Source organism: Manis javanica, chromosome 6, assembly GCF_040802235.1.
Source record: "Manis javanica isolate MJ-LG chromosome 6, MJ_LKY, whole genome shotgun sequence".
In the NCBI taxonomy this organism is placed as follows: domain Eukaryota; kingdom Metazoa; phylum Chordata; class Mammalia; order Pholidota; family Manidae; genus Manis; species Manis javanica.
The window spans coordinates 5,770,495-5,794,798 of NC_133161.1; the positions used below are offsets into that span (position 1 = coordinate 5,770,495).

Below are 24,304 nucleotides of genomic sequence, written 5' to 3' on the forward strand. Positions count from 1 at the left end.
GTTTTGATTATAATTTCCTTTGTTATTCTCAGGCATTTGTTCTCCTATGTTACTTGTTTAATTCTCAGAAGAACCTTATTGGCGTTCACTTTGGAAATGTCTCACATTTATGTATTCAGTTTGGGAGAAGTGGTAACTCAAGGATAAGTGACTCAAGGCCATCTCATTTCTAAGGGAACAGACTTGCAACTTCAGAGCTATTGAGTAAAAGCTAAAATCATTTGCCTGTGCATTAGGCTAAGAAAGTAAATTTCTTTAATTTAGGTGTTGTTGTGTTAACCCTATTAGCTTAATTAATATCAAAATAGAAAATACAAGCATTTGACCAAATGACACCCACCCATTCAATGACTATAAATGGGAAGTCACTCAAAATATGTCATTCATTTAAAATTCTAAAGTACTAAAAATTCTCAAATATATTCTTCCAATTATATCACATATGGTGTTTTCTCTCTCTTACTGCTAAACATCAGGGAAGACGCCTCCCACATTTCAGGAGGATCGATGCGGCCCCACTGCCGACACCCCCTCAGCCTCAGGGAGGGGGAAGGCAGGTCAGGCGTGTTCTGGAAACTCCACGGTCTGCCGACCAGGAAGAAAGAAGTGGTGTGGGTGAGGAGGGGAGAGGTGGCCTTGGCCAAGGCCGTGAAAGTACCCAACTTCAGAATTTGCTATTTTTGAAAACTACACTGGAGCAAAGCATGAAAATACGAGGGCGATTTAAAAAGCCCAGTAAGTACTAAGTTCTCTTTGGTAGGTTTAAGCAGCTGTTACAAGTTTTAGGGAAGGTTTCCAGCTCCCAGTCCTCCTGTAATAACACCGATAAACTCTGTAGAAAGTGCAAAATAATAATTTTTAAATAATTGCTTAAAGGCACCAGCGAGAGACCAAATATGGGCAGGCACCACAGAGAACTCTAATTTCCACTGCGCGGGTGGGGACATCTTCCTCAAAGGGTGAAAGAACTGGTCAGAGATGTCAGCAGTTGCCCACAACAGCAAAAACTGATACAATGTTTCCTCTCAACAACCAAAAACAGAATTGATAAAACTAGTAACAGGAGTCAGAATTAAATGTCCCTGTGGGTAAAATTGTCATATTTCCATAATATCTCACCTGGCTTTGGTATATTTGCATATCCTCAGGGGTGGAGAGAAGTTCATCTCCATGTCAAGGGGTAATTACCTGGGCAACCGAGGGCCCGTCTGAACCTGAGAGGTTAAGGGGAGGGGCTCGCTTGACTGCTGCTTCCGGAGCAAGGGGGAGAGACATCGCTGGGCTGCACTTGATAAGCAATAAACAGGTTTTAAACTTTATTTTCCTCTTTGACTGATTTCGGTTTTTAGAAGTATTTTGCCCCGGGATTTCCTGTCCCTGGACTTACAGTATCCCCCTACCCCCCACACAAAATAATTCTAAGCCACTTTTAACAGGATCTGAGCTTTTAACTTGGGTCAGCTATAAAACAGCTTGGATTATTGCATAAAAATGAAAAATACTCTTCATTGGAGAGATGGAAGGAAATCATGACTTTGTTATGGAAAATTTTGTTGGAAAATTTTCAGAAAACACTAAAAATTCTTAAGTGCACAAAACATGGGAGACCTCCCAGTAAGCCACCAAACAGTGGCCCATAGAAAACAAGACCTTTTTAATAAAATCAAAGATGAATGGATTTAAAAGTTGAAAAACTGCAAATATTCTCCTTTACACCTATATGGAAGTGTGATATAAGACACTTCCCAGAAAATACTTTGAGTATGTCTTAAAATATTCCCAAATCTATGAAGAGATGTTAAGTCAGGGCAGAAAAATCAAAGCGGTGGCCGAGGTTTTTTTAAATCTTTTAAACCTGTCAGATGAGAATTTTAATAGATATTTGGCACAAAACCCCGGTGATGGAAGCACCTGCACGATGTTCCGGTCTGCCTCCCATACGCTATGTTCCAGAATTACTGGACCAGCTCTTTCCAACTTCGTTTTTTGCTTTGATTGCTTCCAGAAACATTTCATTTCCCTCCACTTGTACAAAGTATTTGTTAGGAAAACTGAAGCCAACCTATGCATTAAAAGTAGGATATACTTTCAATCTAAGGATTGAGAGGCCTGCCCGAACCTGGGAGGTCTGGGAACGCGGGGGTCTGGGAAGCTCAGTAGGTGCTGAACTGGGTGGTTTTCAGTGGCCCCCGTCGGCATGAAACGCACGGGCCTGTTAGCAGGAGCGTCCAGGCAGCGGTAGGCCTGGTCCACTTTCCAAGTCTCGCGAGAGCGCCTCCCACTGGTAGAGTCCCACCTGGCCCTGCTGGAAAGGGATGCCAAGAGTGTCAGTCCACGCTCCTTCCCTGGGAGGCAGGGAACAAACCCAGAGGGAGAATCAGCGGTGCCAAGTTCACAACAGAGGATTCACCACCGCTGAGTAATTCTTAGGTAAGGCTTCACCTTATACATGACCTTCTCCTGGAAGTGTTTCCTCTCTCACGAAATAGGAGTTCACACCTAGTGGATGCTAAGTGTGGCCAAGACAAGATACTAATTTTATTACCTTGTATTTTAATTATTTGTTGTCTCACTATACGTTATACACTGTGTATATGCATGCACCGTATACATAGGACACAGGAGCAGGGGGCAGGGAACTCTTACCGTTCACCGTTTGTACCAAGTTCCTGGCATACAGGAGGCACCCACCAAATATTTTTACCCCACCCCTCGGAGATTTAGTGAGACTTGGCTCCTGCTACATTTCCACAGCACGGAGAGTCCCAAATCCCCCTGGCTCGTTTGGGGAATTTTCTGAGCTCACTTCCTCAGGTTCCCGGTCCTGTATCAGTCATACGCCACTGTCCTGTTTTACCCCATTTCATGTAGACTTGAAATTCAGTTGCCTCACTGGTTTCCACAATAGCACATACAGCAAGCATTTGGGAGGGTTTAGCATGTCTCCAGAGGATTTTCAAAGCCTCACGGGCAGCACCAGCATTCCTGCACCCAGCTCACTATCTTCCCTCTGGCATGTAAAGGGGGGGGATCATTCCTCCGCTGCCTGGCAGGGAGGAGTCTGGAGCACACACTTCATAAATAACCTGCTTCTCGCGAAAGGCAGAGGGACTGACCTGTCTCAGGGTGTGAGAATGTCAGCACATCCTGGCATACAGGATGTCACCAAGTCCAAGCTCATGCCAGATTCTGCAGGACATGCCAGTAAGTCGAGAAGCAAGGAAATCAACTTTACTCAAAAGGCCAATGGACCGAGAAGGTGGCAAACTCAGGTTCTAAAGCCCCATCTTAGCTCAGGGTTGATTGCAAGTTGCTTTTATGCTGGGGAAGGGGAGCAGGCCAGGGAGTGACTGACGTCTGCAGACATGTGGGCACCAGAGAGGGTCCAAGGAGAGCGGAGAAACTCTGTGTCTTTAGTTAACTGACTCTCGCAGACCTAAGTTTGGTCACAATGTCCCTATAAATCCGTGACAGGACTATTATTATTTCCATATATTTTTCCCTGTCTCCCCAGGGGAGGCAAGCTTCGGGTAAGGAGCAGTTTGCAGAAAGCTCAACCTGTGAGCAAAATCCCTTTTGATGATTAGCAAGGCTCTGTGCAGGGCTGTGGGCTAAGCAGAGCTCTTTTCCGTCTTTTTCCTTTTGGCCCAAAGGTTAAAGTGCAAAGGAGACAAATCCCGTGTGGAGGCAGAGATGCCAAGCTTTTTCTATCTGTTCAAATTAGACCACTTCCTACTATTATTCTTACTTTTTAAAAAAATTATTGTTGACAGACAATCTTATGTTGGTTTCAAATATACAAGACAGAGGTTCCACAGTTACCCATATTATTAAATCCTCACCCTCTCTAGTGTGGTTACTATCTATCAAAGTAGTAAGGGGTTACAGAATCACTATGTTCTCCGTGCTGTACTACTGTCCCTGTGACCAACTTATATTGTGATCACAATCCCTTTATCCCCTTCTCTGTCTCCCTAACCTGCCTCAAACCTTCCCCCTTGGTAACTGCTAGTCCCTTTTCATGTCTGAGTCTACTGCTATTTTGTTCCTTCTGTTCTGCTTTGTTATTATACTCTACAAATAAGTGAAATCATATGGTATTTGTCTTTCTGCACCTGGCTTATTTCATTGAGTATAATACCCTCTAAATCCATCCATGTTGTTACAAATGAGAGTACTTCTTTTCTTTTTATGGCTGAATAATATTGCATTGTGTATATGTACCATCTCTTCTTTATCCATTCATCTGCTGATAGATACTTAGGTTGCTTCCATATCTTGGCTATTGTAAATAGTGCAGTGATAAAAGGGGTGCATATGTCTTTTCAAATTTGGGATTTTGTTTTCTTCAGGTAAATTCCTAGGAGTAGAATTACTGGGTCAAATGGAATTTCTTTTTAGTTTTTTGAGGAACCTCCATATTACCTTCCACAATGGTTGAACTAGTTTACATTCCCACCAACAGTGTAGGAGGCTTCCCATTTCTCCACATCCTCACTGGCATTTGTTATTTCTTGTCTTTTGGATGGTGGCCATCCTAACTGGTGTGAGGTGATATCTCATTGTGGTTTTAATATTCATCTCCCTTATGATTAGCCATGTGGAGCATCTTTTCATGTGCTTGTTGGCCATTTGTATTTCTTCTTTGGAGAAGTATCTGTACAGTCCTCAACCCATTTTTTAATCAGGCAATTTGCTTTTTGGATGTTGAGGCATATGAGTTCTTTATATATTTTGGTTGTTAACCCTTTATCAGAGGAGTTGTTTACAAATATATTCGCCCACACTGTGATGGTGGTAATGAGTTTGGAAGTATTCCCTCCTCTTCTACTTTTTGGAATACTTTAAGAAAGATGGGGGTTAGCTCTCCTTTAAATGTTTGGTAGAATTCAACTGTGTACTCTTACTTTTTAAAAACAGGAAACTGGCCCTTCGATCTGTCCTGACCAGGCGGGAACACTTTCGGTTCCGTGTTTCGCTGCACAGGGGGTCCAGCGAGCTCGCTTCTGGCGCACACTGCTGACTCTTACTCTTTTGGTTTCATCTTCTCTGAGTGTGACTCTGGTTGTCAGATGGCCCCATTCTGTGCACCGAGGTCTGGGAAGACCCCTGACTTTGGCCTCTGGTCCCTGCTATGATCTCCACTTCAATTTTACTAGGAAGTCCTAGGCTGTTGTTAGAAATAGAGCATTTTGCCTTATTTGGTTCAATTCTTTGCGTGTATACTTTGCCTCCAAATCCTGGAGAGGAGAAGGGTCTCTGATGCCCTGGGTTCAGCTGGTAACATTTGGAACCAGGGAAATCCTTGAACATTTTTGAAGGGACTTTGCCTTTTTCCTTTGCCAACACGGGCTATTTGCTCCTGTGCAGTCACTGACAAAGTGTGGTCCCAGATCACCAGCATCAGCAATATCTGGGGACTTGTCAAAAATGCAGATTCTCAGGCTCCACTCCATGCCTACTGAGGCCAAAACTTTGTACTTTAACAAGACTTCAAGGTGGCTCTGTTGTATGCTAATGCTTCAAAAAATGCAGAGAAAAACCTGAATAATTTCCTTCTAATATTAAAAAATATTAATAGGATTTTGCTAAAAGATGACAGCTTTGTAAGCCTGGGTCTTTTCTTTAGAACGGAGTGTCTGTATTCTATCACATATCCAATTTGCATAACAAGGACCAGGCTTCATTTGCTAGGCAATAACATTTTATACAGATAATAGAAGATGAGAACACTCCCTCCTCTTACAGGAGAAGGGAAACAGATAGGAAGGCAGAAATAAAGCATTCAGAAATGTGTCCCAAATTTTGTCTCTGCAGTTCAGGAAACAAATACTATATTTAGGTAATAGAGTTCTAGTCACTGCTTGGGCTGTGATCTGGGAAGTGCCCTCTGGGGAAAAGCCTTTTAAACAAGGATGTCACCCTATGTAGTTCTTGTTTCAGGGATGGAAACACCTTCAGTTTCTATCTGGCTTTGGTCGCTCTTCTGTGCCTTCTAGTATTCAATTCTTAATAGTTTTTCCAAAGTCAATCTGTAGGATGTTTAGTGTTTACAAGCCTCTCTGCTCATTTTGGAAACAGACTCAAGCTCTGAGGTTTTATTTCCTTGTCCTTTCCTTGGTTCATGCGTAGAAATAACAAGAGTTGAGATGTACATGGAAATTTGGTTGGCTGATTGTCAAAGGAACTCACCGTGGGGGTGCGAAGGAGACACCCGTGCGACACATGGCGCACGCTGCTGGTCACCTGCTCACCATCCATTTGCCTCTTCTTCCTTACTAACAGCAGTTTTGCTTATAAAAGCAATGTGCTCATATGAAATACTTAATTGCACAGAGTTTCTGGCAGGTGTAACCAAATGACCAAGAGATAGAAGCAGAAGTCCTGCAGAAAGTTCTGGGCTTGGTTTGCTTTTGTAATATAAGTGTGCCATTCTGTCTTCCTAATGGTTTCTGTCTTCTTTCCACATGTAATTCAGACATGAGGCTGAAGTTGAAGCAGCCATCCTGCTACTTTGAAGACAAAAGTTACTGGCAAAGCTCGGTGGAACAGGTGGGGAGGAAAAATCAAATTCTTTGGATAGTTACATCGGTTCAGGACTTACCACTCGTAAACTCCTTGTTATATCAAAGTTGAACCCTTTCTCTGCTGAGCCACTTTAGTGAGGTTTCTCTTACATGCAGGCAAACATTCTCCCTAGTTGATACTCCAGAACTGAATGAGAGCTGCTGCCAGACCGGCTGCAGAGAAGGGGCCAAGTCGTGGTGAGGTCAGCCAAGGCTCACCCCAGAAGACACTGCCCGAGCTGGGAATTCACTCTGCGTTCCACCAGCTCATAGCCTTCCTTGCTGGGGGCCAGCAGCACTTCGGAGTGCTCCCACAAGGGGCATAACCCAACAAGAGGAGGAGACAGAGGGTGAAGCCTGCAACCCCATCTTTCTCCACAAACCACACTGTCATGTAAGGCATCCATCTGTCCCCCACTGAAGGAGAGAGACATGGCTGGGGGGATGGCTATCTAAGTCACCTGCATAGAAACTCAACAGTCCCTAAAGGGCTCTTTAACAGATCAGATTGGACTGCTTTAAACAAGATTAAACATTTAGTTACATTTTTTCCCTAGAGGTAAGGGATAGGAGCTAGGAAAGATTAGAAAATTTCACATTATCTCTTTGTAGTAAATGTAGTTCGTGTTTAATTTGCCACTGTAGACTGTTTCTAGTGGACGCCAAATTATTCCACAAGGAGCAATTGACCGAAGGGGACTCATTTCCACAAGCTTGTTCAAAGTCTTTTTCCTACAAAAGCAACTGTTACATGAAAAGGAATCAGAAATAGAATTAATTTCCCTATCTCTTTATCTATTCTCACAAATCCTATAGCAGAGACATAATGTTATACACCACATAACACAGTAACTGTGTTTATTAAGCAAAAGCTACAGGAAATGCAAGGAGATATGGATTAAAATACACTAGTAATAGGAGACTTCACTATACCATTCTCAGTACAAGACAAATCAAGTAGACAAAGAATAAAGAAGAAGATAGAAAAACTAAACAACATAATGAAGAAAGATTTCATGGATCATAAAGAATACACTCTCTTTTCAATAATAACAGAGAAAATACACTCTTTTTGCAGACATGCATGGAGCATTCACAAAAATTATCACATATTAATATTAGCAAACACCAGCGTTCCATAAAGTAGAAATATTACAAACAACACTTTTTCGTGATTATTTTCTTTTTTCTTTTTTTAAGGTGTGGTATGGAGTATGCTGTGGATGCAAACAGCTATTTGTGGAGAGATGCACCTGCTCTCATGAACAGCTGTTCCGAGGACCAGGGCCATGCAGACTACAGGAGCAATGTGCAGGCAGGTTGAGCTCTGCCCTGCTGGGAAGAGGGCTGAGCTCAGCCCTGAAGGATAATTCTGGAACATTTTGGGAAGAGGCAGACCCTGGGAAAATAAATGCCACTTGAGAGGGAGACTTAGGATGGAAGCATCCGATGGGGAAGCCATAGATATGGGTCACAAGCAACACTTTTTTATCACAATGAAGTAAAACCAGAAATTATTTTGGAAAAATGAGCCTTTCCATCTGGAAATTAAATTTTATTTAAACAACTGCTGTTGAAAAGAAAACTATAAACTGAGACTTGAGAATTTCTTAAAGATCATAATAATGGAAATGCTAAATATCATCAGCTGTAGGATTCATTAAAAAAATGATCATTGGAAAATGCATTGTTCCTGCCATTTGGATGGACCAGAGGGTATTATGCTCAATGAAAAAAGTCATATACAGAAAGATGAATACACATGATTTCACTTATATATGGTATCTAAAAAATAAAACAAATGAACAAACAAAACAGAAATAGACTCATAAATATGGAGAACAAATTGGTGGTTACTAGTGTGGGAGAGAGGATGGGGGAGGGGTGGTGAAATAGGTGAAGGGAATAAAGAGGGACACGCTTCAACTTATAAAATGAATCAAGTCACGGGGATAAAAAGTACAGCACAGGGAATATAGTCAATAACATTGTAGTAACTATATGGTAACAGTTGGAAACTACATCTGTCAATTGTGGTGAGCATTTTGTAATTTATATAATTGTTGAATCACTATGTTGTATACCTAAAACCAATATAATACTGTGTATCAGCTATACTTCAATAAAATTTAAAAAAAATAAATTATCAGAGGAAAATTCATTGTGCCAAACACTGCTTCAATAAAAATAAAAGAATGAAAATAATGGAATTAAATTCTCACCTCAAACAAAAAAAAGAGAGAAAGCACAATAAAGTAAAACCAGAGAAAACAGTACAGAAATAATAAAGATATAAATAATAATTAATGTAGTAGAGAATAAGAAACATTAGGTGTAATTAATAAATCAAAATTCTTATTTATTGAAAAGAATGGAAAATAGGCAAACTACCAATTAACTAATTCATGAAAAAAAGGGGGAAAGAGCACTAATAAGGTTTTCAAAATGATAAGAGGAAATACAATAGAAGAAATTTTTTTAATTTAACGGACCCCCCCACCTTGCAAATAAATGTGAATACCTAGATGAGATGGATAATTTCCTAGGAAACAGATTAGCAAAAATATCTCCATTAGAGAGAGAACATTTAAATAGGCCAGTTTACATGGAGGAAATAGAGAAAGCTATTAAGGAGCCACATCAAAAAGTAAGCGCCAGGGCCAGATTGTTTTACATGAAAATTCTTCCAAGCCCTCAAAGTCTAGTTAGTCCCAGAGCATTGAAAATGAAGGGAATTTCCTAATTGCTTTCTCAAAACAAGTAGAACATTGATGCTTAAACCTGATAAAGACTGTGTAAAGAGATAAAACTATAGGCCAATACCTCTCATGAATAGCAATACAAAAATACTGAACAAAGATTTAGCAATATACCTACACCACCATATTAAGAAAGTGATACATCATGACCAAATGGGATTTAAATCAGAAATGAAGAATTGGGTCATTATTAGGAAACCTATTAATATCATTCACATTGTTAATAGATTTAAGGAGAAAGAATCATAAGGTTATTCCCATAGATGATTTTAAAAAGCCTTTGACAAAATTCAATAGCCATTCATGATAAAAATTCTCAAAAAATAATAACTGGGGGATGCTTGCTTAATATGATTATACACCACACACACAAATGCACATTATATATTACTGTATAATGTAGTGTATCCAGTATCTCACTTACTTAACTGGGAAACACTGAAGGCATATCTAGGAACAAAGCAAGCATGGCCATCCACCAATATTCAATATTAACAATGGATGTTTTAGCCAATGCAACTGGACAAGATAAATCAATTAGGGGCATAAGAATAAGTAAAGAAAGAAATGATCAACTAGCTGTGGTACATCCATAAGGTGGAATACTACTCATCAATAAAAAAGACAAGCTATTTACATGGCTTGGATGAATCTCAAAATTACTATGCTAAGCTCTTGAGAGAAGGGAACATGCCATATGCCTTGTTCTCTTATTGCATTAATCACAATGTATAGTATTTATCAAGGACCTTCTGTCTGCTTTCTGCCCTAGAGACAAATGGGTGACACTGTTCTTGGGGTATTTCACATGGGGTTCTCATCTCCTCACTGCTTCTTAGGAACAGAACCTTTTCCTTTGCAGCATTAACCTGAATGCAAGGGTAAGAATAACTGAATGCATTTACACAGAGAAGAACGATCACATTAAAGACTTCTTTTCAGATTAAACCTGTATTTACTTTTCTTGGGAGGTATATGTGGCTCTTTGGTTAAATATTTGCTTACAGAAGGTGATAGTACAATAGAATGTTAAATTTATATCTCTGAATTTTGACCACAAGTCCAATGAAAACAGTAGACCCCAAAGTAAGCCTAAATTTGGCAGAGTGAAACCAAATCTGTCTCACTCTGAGTGACTATTTCTGAAGGAATTGTGAACTTCTTTGTATGGTGCTTCTCTTCTCCTTGAGCCTTTGCTGTTAAGTCTACAGTCTAACTTTTATTAAATATACCATCTAAATTCATTTGTGTTTGGGGGAAATTGTTGTCCTATTTGGAGAAAATGGCTTGGGGAATGGAGAAGCCAGTTTCCAAGATGGTAGAATAAGGAGAGTTGGCATAAATCACGTATGACTATCATATATGTTGGCAGAACGTGGAAATGTAGTTTGGGAAACCCTAGAAATTATTAGGTGCAAAGTACCCAGTAGAAAAGCACAGCAGGGAATAAGGACTTCAACTATTGTTACCCATATATTAAAGGGAATTTCTGCACCAGGAAAACCAGAAAGGTCTCAGAAACCTTGGTTATATGGAATTTCTATCAGCCCATAATGAATTAATCCAAGAAGAATGTGGTCTCCGACTGGCAGAGGGGTTGAAAACATGCCTCAAATCTTCCAGGGAAAAGGAGAAAGAGAGATGTCTTGAGGGTAAACCAAGACTAGTCCAAAATCATTTTGAACTTTTACCAAAAAGGAAATTCATCCCTGTGTTCTTAGAAGTAGTAGTGGCATTTTAAAAAAAATACAGTATTGCACAAATAGGAGGGAACAGAAAAAGTTTTATTATAGTAACAATAAGCAAACAATTCAACTGGGCTGGGGGAGCAGCATGTGGTTGACTGGCCAAGCTGTGAGCAATCAAGGTGCGGGGTGATGGAGGTAGGGAGGTAACAGCCAGTTTCACAAGAAAATCAGAGAACTGGTTACACTGAGGTTGGTCGAAAAGTTTCCACAGATACCTCTGAATACACCAAACATTGTATTCTTATCTGTTGAATCTCTGTCTTTTGCTCTTTCTGGCATTTCACTTAGTTAAGATAGATCTGTTTTTCCAGACAATTCTTTCTTCTTCATGGGCAGATGATAAGAAATCATTTGAATGCTTCTGTTAAAATGTAATTAAACAAATTTATGCAAGAAAGACTTTTATAAGCATCTTCACTGACAGTGCGAAGAACTGATCTAACAAACCATACGGGCAAATGATCACTATGGTTCTAAAGGCAATAAGTGAGTAGAAGCCACAGCGGGGAGATTATCTGCCAGTCTAGAAAGAATCTAGAGGAGGAATTTTTACTCGGGATAAATGGAGGAAGTTTGACACTTTGCATTTCTTTTCTCTGTGTCTCTGGGGAAAAATTAATAACGTAAGGGGCATCAGTATTTTCTGCTTTTTAGTTTCACAAATTGGGAATTTGTCTCTCACCTGTTAAATTAATCAACCATCTACCAATTGGCAACATTGAACTTGAGTCCACTCCCCAGTTCCGAGAGCCCGAGGGGCAGAAACCAGCGCACTCTGCGTGAGTTACGTGGGGGCAGAGCCCCCAAGAATATGCGGGAACTACGGACGGGTTTTCATTAAGTTTACCCTTACGGAAACAGACGCGACAGAACGTGGGAAATGATCTTGGTGGAAAGTATATCCAGCGCTCTCAGGATGATGTCCAGGACCCTGGGCTCGCTCTCCACCTGGGCCCTGGCGGCGCGCTGCCGCAGCACACAGGCCATCTCCCTCTCTGCCAGCTCCCCCTCCATCTGCGCCCGCCTCCTCTGCTGCTCCAGCTCGTCCTCCAGGCTGCAGATTCTCTCCTCGTACTCCAGTTTGATCTGCACTTTCTGCCTCTCCAGCTCTGCCTTGTAATGTTCCTGCAGCTCCTGGATCTGCTTCTGGATCTCCTCCTCGGCCCTCTGGAATGGCGGGCTGGTGTAGCAGAGCCCGCAGTTCTCCTGCACCATGTGCTCCACCAGCTGCAGCAGCTGTGCCCGCTGCACCGCCTGCTCGTCGCCCAGGGCCCTGTTGTTGAACAGGCAGTAGTGATCCTGGAACTGGCCCATCAGCTCTCGAATGGTCTGGGGCGCTTCCTTCAAATAATCATAGAAACTAGAGCCCCCCAACTCATCCTTCCGGGTGAATAAGAGAATCATGTGCCTCCGAGCTCCGCATCCGAACATCTGCAGAATCTTCTGGGTGGCCTTGTGCTCCTCTGGCGTGTAGCGGCCCAGCGGGACCACGAGGACCAGAGCGTGGGGCCCCGGGGAGGTCAGCAGCACGCAGCGAGCGATCTCCGTGTGCGTGTCAGCATCCGGCACCTCGGTGTCGAACACGCCGGGCGTATCCACCACCACGACCTCCTTCCCGTTCCACGGGCCGCTCCCTTTCTCGCAGGTCCTGGTGATGGATTTTGAGGAGATACCAGAGCGAAACACTTTCTTTCTGAGGATACTGTTCCCTGTGGAGCTTTTCCCGGCTCCAGTCTTACCCACTAAGACAAGTCTCAGTTGTGAATCTCTGGGATACTGGTTTCCAAGCCCTGGGGCTGAGGAGGCAAAAGCCAGAGCGTTAGTGGGGACTGTTTCCCCGCAGGGCGGCCGTGCGCCCTCCTCTGCGGTCCGGACCTCCCTGGGCTGCCTCTGCACTCACGCGGGGTCCGGCAGTAGGTGGGAGCCACACAAAGACTTTCTGGGTTCCCCTGGGCTTCTTACTCTGACCTTTCATAGCTAAGCAGCCCGGTGGGGAGGAAAGAAAACGGGTTCAGAGCGAACTCTGAGCTGCAGCCGGTTCCTCACCAATTGGCTCAGGAAGGGACACGCATCTGACTCCGGGACATCGCAGTAGGGGATCCCCCCAACCCCCACACGCACGATTTATATTCAAAATGGAACTTTTCTTCCTCCCATTAAGAAGCTAGGTAGGTGGGCTAGACAACCCACCATTTCTACCATCCTGCAGGGTAGAAAAAGGTTGCCCCCAGGAAAGACCCAGCGACCCCTTTGTATTCTGCCCAGAAACCATTCTGTCAGTGATTGTGACCCACAGGAGAATGGAATATCTCATGTTTAAACTTAGTGACCTTAGCTGAGAAATCCAGTGACTTGGAATATCTCATGTTTAAACTTAGTGACCTTAGCTGAGAAATCCAGTGACTTTTTATATTTTAAATTAATGTGCTGAAGAATTATAGTCAGAAAATATCAACAGTTCTCTGGACTTACTATTGTTAGAAAACCACAGGCCCAAGGATGGAACCATTTATGTTAATGGCACTGCCAGCAAACCAAGACAATCCCTGACTTAACTGCCATCTCAGCACAGAACTGTGACCTTTAACCCATCGGCATGGGGTTTCCTGGTCTGCTCCCGGAAACCCGCTGATAAAGGACAGCCTTGCCTAAAACACTGGGTCCTTCGCTAATAATTCCCTTTTCTGCACTCCCTCTCTGCCTCTAAAAACCTTTCCTTCTCTGCAGTTCAACAGAGCATCTCTCTAGTGAGGATGCTGCCTGATTCATGAATTGCTTAATAAAGCCAATTAGATCTTCAAATTTACTCAATCGCATTTTTGGTTTTAACACTATAAAATCCCTTGATACATAATAAAAGAAAAATAAAAAACTCAGCCAGATTAGCATCAGTAGAGTTATATACTTTCTTAGTTCCACTTGGCTAATTAGGCATCTTCTACTTCCTACAGAAACTGGCGGTTGATATCAGAGCAGCAGAGCATAGCAACGGAACTGTTTTCAAGGTAACCGTGCCTCAGGTTTAACACCAGATCAGTTACCTAGCTCTTGCTGTATTTGTATTCAGTAATTCTTGGAGTTGAAGACAACTGACAGTCACATTTGAGAGCCTGTTTCTCCGAGGAGGCGGACTGACCCTGCCAGTGGACTGATTCTTGCATGAGAAACCCTATGTACAACCATCTGTTTTTTTCTTTGGGATAATGCATTCATTATCACACTTACAACATTATAGACATTGTTATAAATGCCATTTTATTTTTCAGAGCCATCATCATCATTCACCCAGTTCCTCAGACAAAAATCTAGGAATTGCCCTTGATTCCTCTCTTTCCGTAACTTCCCATATCCAGCCCATCAGCAAGTTCTCTGGGCTCCATCCACGAACCTGCTGCTTCTCCATCATCCTGGCCCAAGCCACCATCGCCACTCATGCCTCAGTGGTCTCCTGACTGGTCTCTCTCCTTCCATTTTGTCCCCTTCAGTCTATTCTGTAAGTTGGAATCATCTTTTAAAAATACCACTCCAACTGAGGAGAGAGATTGCAGAACCCCCACAAATCTGTAGTTAATCCCCACCTCTCACACACTTGATGGCGACCCTTTTGCTAAAACAGGGATTAGCGAAAACATCCCTAAGGCAGCGTTTCCCGCATTTGATAGCCAGAATCCTGGAATGAGAGAAGGAAATCTCCAGAAACTCAGAACCCTGCTGTTCTGGTGTGTACACATTATAGGAAGTAGGAAAAATGCCTCATCAAGCCTGGGATCAATTAGAATACTTTAATCCCTCTTCCCCTCCACTGTTTTGCTACATCGTGAGGAAAAAGTGTAGGGGATTGAGAAATATGGAAGAGTGGAGTAAAGAAAGAGAAAATAAGTGGGGTTGGGAATGGGGTTTGCTGTTGCTGCCGGGACAGGAGAACCCCGCCAGCTCTCCCCGCTGCAGCCTGGCAGGGGGAGCCCAGAGCGCACACTCACCGTGGCTGGTGCTGGGCTCGCTGTGCTTGGAACTCGTCCCCCAGAATCGGGCAGCCATTATACTGTGAATTCCTGCACACAAAGAAACAAACATGCCACTTTGGGGAACTGGAGAATAATTGGAAATCTCCACGTCATGCAGCCAACAGTTTCTTTTTCTTTTCATAAATTTGCTACTTTATGTCTCTTCTGCTATTCACCAATACTTCTCAGCTGTCCATTTTCAGATTGGTCCTTTTTCTCTACCCAAACATAAACGCTTAGGCGTTTCCTCAGCACTGGTTGTGGACACACACCCCTCCCCATTCAGTGAGTTACTACTTTGAATGCCATTTATATATAGTCTGTAGCCTGGACCTCCCTCAGAGTTCCAAACTTTTAGACCCCATTCAGCTTGTCCACCTGGCAAGTTCATGGGCATCATAACCAGAACTCAGCCCAAATGGAGCCCTTGACCTTCTTGTTTTGTCTCCAGATCACATAAATTAATCTGTCCCCTTTTGAGTAAACAGCACCCCCATTCAGCCAGCAGCTCATACACAACCTTGTGGTCGTCTACACCTCTTCTTTCCTCACTGGCTCATCAGTCCATTACCAAATTCCGTTGCTTTTACTTACAAAACAAATACAAAATTGTCCTTTTCTCCTTATCTTCATGTTAATCCAACCCAGTCTCATTTGCTTGCAATGAAACAGGCTTCTAACTGATCATCTCATCTTCAGACCTTTTCTACTTTACAATCAGATACTTTTTTAAAACTAAAACTTGATTCCCCCTGCCCTTGTTTCGATTCCCTAATGGCTGCCTATTGCTTTTTCTCAAATAGTTCAAAATCCTTGGAATGGTCCATAGGGCCCTGCATGAGCAATTAATTACGTTCTCAAAAGGCTTTCGCCGTACTGGCCTCCTCAGTGTTCCTACATCCTCCAAGCTGCTGCCAATGTCTAGCACTTTCTGGAAGAGTTCCCTCTCCTTGGAACTCCCACTCCGATCCAATGCGCAGCTCATTCCTGCTCAGCCCCCAGGCCGCAGCTTTCTGTCACTTCTCCAGAAAGGGTTTCTCCAACACCTCTCCCCGCCACGTCCCTCCCAACCCCCACCAGCACCAGCCGACAATACAGCTTTGGTGTGGTCTGCTTGCTGTCTGTGTTCATCACACGCTAAGGCGTTTTGCATCTTCCAATAAGTGGCCTCTCTAATTTTTTTGCTCTCTCCTTTTAAGCTGTAAGCTTTGTGGTGGTAGAACCATTTGTGTCTTGTATTTCCCTTTATTCCCTGAGGGCAAGAACAATACTTGACAAGGAGTGGTTCTCAATAAATATTTGTTAAATAAGTAAATTTTGATTTAAAAAAAAACCCTGATTCTTGCCCCCTCTCTAACTGACCTTTATATATCCAGCCTAAATCTGATCTGGGGAAAAGATTATACCCTCCTTAGTAATCAATGCTTAATGTTATAGGGACATGGTTTTCCATTAAATGTTTTCTTTCCTTGCTACCTACCAATGTTTGGCAGTGGAGAAAGCCACTTGGAGAACTCCAGTTGGAACAGACTTGAACGAGGACAGTCTGAAAATACTAATTGTTAAGGGCAGGCTCATCTGATAGGAACCATCAAATATAAACTTGAAACACTGTTAGAAAGACAGACACTTCTTCTGAAAGAAGAGTTATCGCTCTATCCCTTAAGGATAGGGGGTAGGAAACAGCTTCCTGTGAACTGGGAAGAGAGAGAGATCACAGAATTTTTAAAAATTAGCTTCAGCCACCAAACTGATGTGGGTGAGTGGTATTAGGAGAGGGGTAGGATGTCAGATAGGAAAACAGAAGGTCTGTGGGTGTTTTCTTAAGGTCCTCCTTCAGGCACATGGGCTCTCTTTTCATTCTGTAATACTGTGTGGTTTAGCCCAATTCAGACGGAAAACCAGAGGACAGCACGTCTGTAGGCACCGGCCGATGTGGCTGAACTCATCTCTCACTGCCAAAGAACAAGCGTCCACCGGTCCCCACCTACTCCTGAACTGCAGAGAGGAAGCTGGGGTGGCATCTCCCTCCTCCCACCTCCTAGCGGTTCCCTTCCCCAACGCTGGTGAGGCCCAGTAAGACTGTTCCTGAGCGGGCAGGGTCCCAACAGGCAGCTCTGAACAGCCAGTTCCCTGGTAACAGAGCCTCGGACCAGGACCCGTGTGCGTAACAGAGCCTCGGACCAGGACCCGTGTGCGGGCTGAGTGGGAGGCATGCCCAGCTGAGCTGCTTACACCCGCCAGAGCTCTTCACCCTCAACTCTATCCCTGAAAACTTCGAGTTTATTTATAAATTCTACAAATGAGGAAAGGAATCGTTATGTGTATAAGTATTCTCTGAGCGACCATCCCTGAAAAAGACATTAATTTGTAGGGCTCAGACTTCAAAACATATTACACCCTAAAGCCAGCAAAAACAGGAAACAGGAACCAACAAATAACGTATTCTGAGAGCAAGTTTGCAGGGGATTTTGATACAGACCCAGAGGAGAAGTCTCTTCTCCACCAAACCATGCAACCCCCACAGACTCCGGCCTCCCCAGCCAAATATTGCCAGCTCCCCTATTCTCCTACCTGGAAAATCTGGGTCCTGCTCCTTTCTCTAAGTCTGAATCAATGCTAAGCCAAGGTATTGAGAAAGAGGAGGGGAGAGGAAGTGCGGGGAGGAGCTATCCAAACTCGTTCAGACCAGAGACCTTCCCACTTAATCGTCTCGCTGCTTGAATAGAACTTTCTCAATCGTGGAATTGTTTTGCATGGTCCAATGTGGTAACCATTGACAACATGGGCTGTGTGTGATTGTAGAATTGAATTTTTAATCGGATTTCATTTTAATTAACTTAAAGTTAAATAGCCGTGTCTTCCTAGTAGCTACCATATTAGACCATGCAAAGATTCTATAGGGAGGGACAAATATGGATCATGTGAAATTTTGGAAGAAACTGATGAGTCACAACCAGAGAGCTTCCAGCTAATTTGAAAGCTGCATGGACCCTGGACCTACTTCTCAGCACAACAGGCCTTCCAGCCCCATATTCGCCCCTTGTGCTTCTGGCCTGAATCAGGGAGGCAGCTGCCACCTCCACTCCTCCCCAGTGACGTGGGAGAGACAAAGCTGTTATTTTCAGGCTGAATCATCGGGTAGAAGCCAGAGGGACAAGATGATCTTCATCTCACTAATTAGGATGAGCCCAAGTCACCCTGTGAGATGGTTCTAGAATCATTTGTATTAGTCTAACCACTGACATCTGACACTATCGACCACAAAAATGGAGCCAGTGAGAGCACTATAACGGGGGTAGGGATGGGTCCCAGTTCTCCACAGACAGGGAGCCCATTATAAAAGGGGTGTCAATTTGCAGTTATACCCTATCACTGAGACTTCAGAGCTGCACCGGGCTTTAGTAATTATAGAAACTGCTAACAATTTAGGTTAAGGTAAGAGAGCAGACATAAATTTCTCTGAGGACTGCATGTGGTTATTCTGTGTCTATAAGTACAGCATGACTCCCCTAAAGCAGGGGACAGGGCAGTAGAATAAACCACGCACTTTAGCCGTGAGGATAAAAAACATTCCAGAACAATATACCCTAAATAACAAGGGTGGCTCAGTCCCTAGGTGAGACAGACAGATGCAGGGAAGTCAGAAGAGGCAGGGTGGGAGTTCATCTCTATGACTTTGATGTGGGTGACTTAGAGAGAAAGGGTGGGTTTATATTTAGTTTCTATAGTTGAAGCATAGATAGGAGGTTTGTATTTAATTATAGGAGTAAAAGCAGAAATTGATATAAAATATATTAGTTATTATAAGTACTATTAAACTCCCAGGCCGTTACTAAAGTATTCTTTATTTGGGTTACAGGATAACCAAATATAGGAAAATTCTCTGTTACAGCTTACATTTATGACACACGTTTGGGCTAAATGCTTTCACAGTAAAGCAATGTGTAGAGGGAAATTTCTAGCTTTGAAGGCTTATATTAGAAATGAAAAACAATCTAAAAATAATCATCTGATACCTCAAGACAAATGCTGGGCATAGAAGCCATACGGCATAAATCTGCAAAGAAGTAAAAAGCTAACCTTTTCAAACAATATGGCTTCTCTCTCACTTACCAACTTTATTTACATTTCCCTGTGTGGCCCCGGAAGATGACTGGTTAGCCAGAGACGGGTAAGTTCCTCAAGGGAGGAACAACCTAAGACAGGCACAGCTGCAGGGGGGCCATCAGGTGAGAAATTGGGGATCAATAGAGGTGAGGCTTAGAACCTCACCCCCACTGTTTTGAGAGAAATCCTCTGCATCCATGGATGTTTTGCTGCCCTTGTCTAGCTTGGGTTAACACATAGTCTACAGGCACACACCTGATCATCTACATTTGCCCTCTTACAGCACTAAACTATGTTTTCGACCTTTATCTTGCATCTACCTACCACTTCAGCATGTTATTAATAATAATAATAATAATAATAATAATAATGAGGGAGAAATGTGGGATTCACATATAAATCAAGTATAAAAATCAAACGAATATTCATATGTGACCTGATTGTTTATAGTTCATAATGCATGATCAAAACTGAAAATTTCTGTGATGACTGCCCTTGCACTATTCACCATGTAAGAACTTATTCACTATGTAAGAATGTGTTCACCATGTAAGAACTTGTTCATTATGCTTCAGAAGATTGGAGACTGTTGAGAATTAGGCTGGGGGTGGATTAATGATTGTGCATTGAGTCCCCTATACAGAATTTTATTGTTGTTAACAACCATTTGATCAATAAATATGAGAGATGCCCTCTCAAAAAAAATAAATAAATAAAAATAAAAATAATCATCTAAGATATCAAATTTAAAAACTGGAAAAGGAACAGCAAATCGAACCTAAAGTAAGAAGAATGAAGGCAGTAATACAGAGGAAAAAATCATGAGACGGAGAACAAAAAAAGAGTAATGAAAACAAAAGCTGATGCTTTGACAATAAGCAATAAAATTGACAAGATTCAACCTACATGAATGAAGAAAAAGGGTTAAATTATACAAATAACCAATATCAGGAATGGAAGAAGGAATATCACTACAAATCTAATATACATTAAAGGGAAATAATGGACTGTACTAAAAAACTAATGGCAATAAATTTGATTATATAGATGAAATAGATAAATTCACTGAAAAGCACAAATTAGCAATACTGAGTCAAGAAGAAATATAAATCTGAAAAGCCCTCTATCAAATAAAAAATCAAATTTGTAATTTGAAACATTCCCGCAAAGCAAACTTCAGGGCAAAACGAATTCATTGGTGAATTTCATTGCACACTTAAGGAAAAAATTTTATAATATCAATCTAACACAAACTCAGAAAACAGAAAAGAAAGAAACATATTGTAATTCATTGTATGAGACCAAAGCTCTCATGAAACCAAAACCAGGTGCAGACATCACAAGAAAAGAGAACTGCCGAGCAATATCCCTGATGAAAATAGACACAAAAGTCCTTTCAAAGAATGTGTTCTTATTTGAAAATAGATCCCCTGGAGATGTAATTTGTTAAGACAAGGTCATCCTGGAGCAGAGTAGACCCTTAATCTAGTGTGACCGGCACCCTTAGAGGAAGAGGAGAATGCCATGTGACGACAGAGGCAGAGACCTGAGTGATGGCCTGCAAGTTAGCGAACACCAAGGATTGCTGCCAATACCGGAAGCTAAGAAAGGAGCTAACAGATTCTCCCCTGGTGCTCAGAGAGAGAGCAGGGCTCTGAGGTCACCTTGATTTCAGACTTTTAGTCCCCAGCATTGTGAGAAAAGAAATTGCTGTTGCTTAAAATCATCCAATTTGTAGTACTTTGTTATAACAGCCATAGGAAACTAATACACAGGCTATAGAATTCTAGTCAGCAATGAAATAGAACAACAAAAAAACACATGTCATAGCATGGATGCACCCTTAAAAAAAAGCTAAGTGAAAGAGATAGACCATAAAAGATTACATCTTACAGATTATATTCATACAAAATTTTGGAAAAGGCCAAACTACAGTAATAGAAAGCAGATTACCTGTTGCTTGGGATGAGAGGTTACAGGAGAGGACTCGCTCCAAAAGGAAATGAGGAAAAGTTTTAGGTGATGGAATTGCTCTGTATTGTGATACAACTGGAAAATTCCCAAAATCCATCAAACTGTACACCCAAGTGAATGAAGAACTGTCACTTTTTGCAGATTTATTATACATAGAGGACCCTAAAGATGCTATCAAAAAACTGTTAGGACTAACAAATGAATTCAGAAAAATTACAGGATACAAAATCAATACACAAAAATCAGATGAATTTCTATATACTAATAATGAATTATCAGAAAGAGAAATTAAGAAAACAATCCCATTTACAAATATGTCAAAAAGACTAAAATACCTTGGAATAAATTTATCCAAGGAAGTGAAAGATCTGGATCCTAAAAACTAAAAGACAATAAAGAAATTGAACACAATACAAATAAATGGAAAGATACTCTGTGCTCATGGATTGGAAGGAACAATATTGTTAAAATGTCCATACTTCCCAAAGCAATCTACAGATTCAACGTAATCCCATATCAAAATTTCCAATGACTTTTCACAGAGACAGAAGAAATAATCCTAAAATTTGTATGGAACCACAAAAAATCCTGAATCACCAATGCAATCTTGAGGAAGAAGAACAAAACTGTAGGCATCATGCTCCCTGATTTCAAACTATACTACAAAGCTACAGCAACCAAAACAGTATGGTACCAGCATGAAAAGAGATGCATAGATCAATGGAACAGAATAGAGAGCTAAGGAATAAATGCATGCACATATGGTCAATTAATTTATGACAAAAGAGCCAAGAACATACAATAGGGAAAAGACAGTCTCTTCAATAAGTGATGTTGGGAAAACTGGGTATCGACATGCCGAAGAATGAAGCTGGACCACTATCTGATACCACACACAAAAATTAACTCAAAATACATTAAATATTGTAATGTAAAACCCCAAACCAAAAAACTCCTAGAAGAAAACATAGGCAGTAAGCTCCATCACATAGGTCTTAGAGATGATTTTTTTAATCTGACATCAAAAGCAAAAGCAATAAAAACCAAAAATAAATAAGTGGGACTACATCAAACTAAAGAGCTTCTGTACAGCAAAGGACACTGTCAAAAAAATAAAAAGGCAGCCTACTGAATGGGAAAAAATATTTGCAAATCATATATCTGATAAGGGGCTAATATCTAAATATATAAAGAACTCACACAACTAAACAGTAAAAAAAAATCTGATTTAAAAATGGGCAGAAGACATGAAAATTTTCCAAAAATGACATACAGATGGCCAGCAAGTAGATGAAAAGAAGTTCAACATTATTAATCAACAGGGAAATGCAAGTTAAAACTACAATGAGATATCACCTCACCCATTAGAATGGTTAGTATGAACAAGACATGAAATAACAAGCATTGGCGAGGATGCAGGGGAAAGGGAAACATTGTGCACTGCTGGAGGGAGTGTGAACTGGTGCAGCCACTATGGAAATCAGTATAGAGGATCCTCAAAAAAGTAAAGATGGAAATACCATATGATCCAGTAATTCCACCTCTGGGTATTTATCCAAAGAAAATAAAAATACTCATTCAAAAAGATATCTGCACCCCCATGTTCATTTCAGCATTATTTACAGTAGTCGAGATATAGAAACAACCTAAGTCTCCACTGATGGATAATGGATAATGAAGTTTTGATACACACACACACACACACACACACACACAAAGGACTACTACTCACTTATTAAAACAAAAACAAAATCTTGTCATTTGTGACAACATGGATGGACCTCAAAGGCATTATTCTAACTGAATTAAGTCACACAAAGAAAGACAAGCACCGTATGATCTGTCTTATAAGTGGAATCTAAAATAAAAAACCAAGCTCATCGATACAGACAAGGGACTGGTGGTGGCCGGAAGTAGGGGTGGAAGAAATGGGTGATGTAGGTCAAAAGTTAAAAATAAAACAAATATACATTGCAACATATATGCACATATATAAGTTAATGGTAAATATCAAGACTTGTTGGAAATATTTTTTGATTGATTATTGAATTACTGTAAAAATGAATAAATTTTATTTTATTTAGATTAAAATCCAGTAATGCTGAAGAGGTACAACTGAATGTAACTAGGATAATCAGCTGTGGGAGATTGATTGTAAAACTGGCCACAGGTTGTCACAGTACCCGTGTCCATGCCCTTTTACAATATGAATTTGTACCTCTTCCCATTAAGAGAGGGAGTCTATTTCTTCACATTTTGAAGTTCATGCACTTTGGTTTTTGACGACTTCTGCTTTTTTGTGCATTTCCTCTTTCTGCTATTTTGGCGCCCTTTGTTCAGCCCACATACTTCTTACGCATGTAGGATATTTACCTGTACCATTTCATTAGAAATTACATGGTGAAGAGACCAGAGGATGATTTGCACAGTCCCCAGAAGTCTGTGGTTTGCAGCAGGTGTTAGCCTATTTCTCAGAATCTTGTTGGAAGGACAAGAATGCATGCTGTAGATTTACCTATGCACAGCAACGCTCCTCCGTGTCTCCACCACCGCCATCACCTTCTGTCTTATCTGTCACATGTAGTTGTGGTCACTTTCCAGGATGTGCACATTAAGATGCAAGGCCTGTATGTCCTACTCTGCACAGAATGTGCTCACATGGCCTCAGCCCTGCAGAGGAGGCCTAATTAAGTGGTCACAGCTCTGTCTTGTGCTGAGTAAAGAGGACAGTGCAGTTAGGGGGCAGGTTGTCCTGCCTGTGTCTGCCTTTTAGGGTCCTAACAATGGAGCTTTAAAAGCCTACACTGCTTATAGAAAACTTCACAGGTCAATTTTTTACAAAGTATTGCTTATTTTGAAGTAACTTTAAATTTGTATTCGAGTGTCTCTCTTTCCAAGTTGTACATGGCCACAAATAATTCTGTGTAAATATAAAACCTTCCTCTTATATTTTATTTCTATTTAACAAGAGATTTCAGAGTCAAGATCGCAAACTGGCCACTCGCTCACCATTCTGGAGCATGGATTAGCACAAACTGTAGACCACAGACTTCCTCTCTTTCTGAAAACCCTAATGAAACCATGAAGTCAGAGAGAAGTTGGGAGCATGGGATCCAGTGACAAGAGGTCTCAACAAGTTTCCA

At 41.5% G+C, this 24,304-nt stretch overlaps 1 protein-coding gene across 4 annotated transcripts; it reads right to left on the bottom strand.

Moving 5' to 3' along the window:
• Positions 1 to 11,088: 11,088 nt before the first annotated feature.
• On the bottom strand, positions 11,089 to 17,799 carry GIMAP4 (GTPase, IMAP family member 4). 4 transcript variants are annotated; one of them, XM_017652115.3, is made up of 4 exons: positions 17,652 to 17,799; positions 16,558 to 16,774; positions 15,054 to 15,125; positions 11,089 to 12,869 (listed from the first exon to the last, which is right to left on the bottom strand). In XM_017652115.3, the coding sequence occupies exons 3-4, from the start codon at positions 15,109 to 15,111 to the stop codon at positions 11,923 to 11,925; spliced, it is 1,005 nt and encodes a 334-aa protein (XP_017507604.2). In that variant the 5' UTR covers positions 15,112 to 15,125; positions 16,558 to 16,774; positions 17,652 to 17,799; the 3' UTR covers positions 11,089 to 11,922. The 4 variants fall into 4 exon arrangements, with proteins under 4 accessions (XP_017507604.2, XP_017507608.2, XP_017507605.2 ...); XM_017652119.3 differs by having other exon boundaries at positions 16,558 to 16,623; positions 17,652 to 17,678; XM_017652116.3 differs by lacking the exon at positions 16,558 to 16,774 and having other exon boundaries at positions 17,652 to 17,717.
• Between the last annotated feature and the right edge of the window lie 6,505 nt (positions 17,800 to 24,304).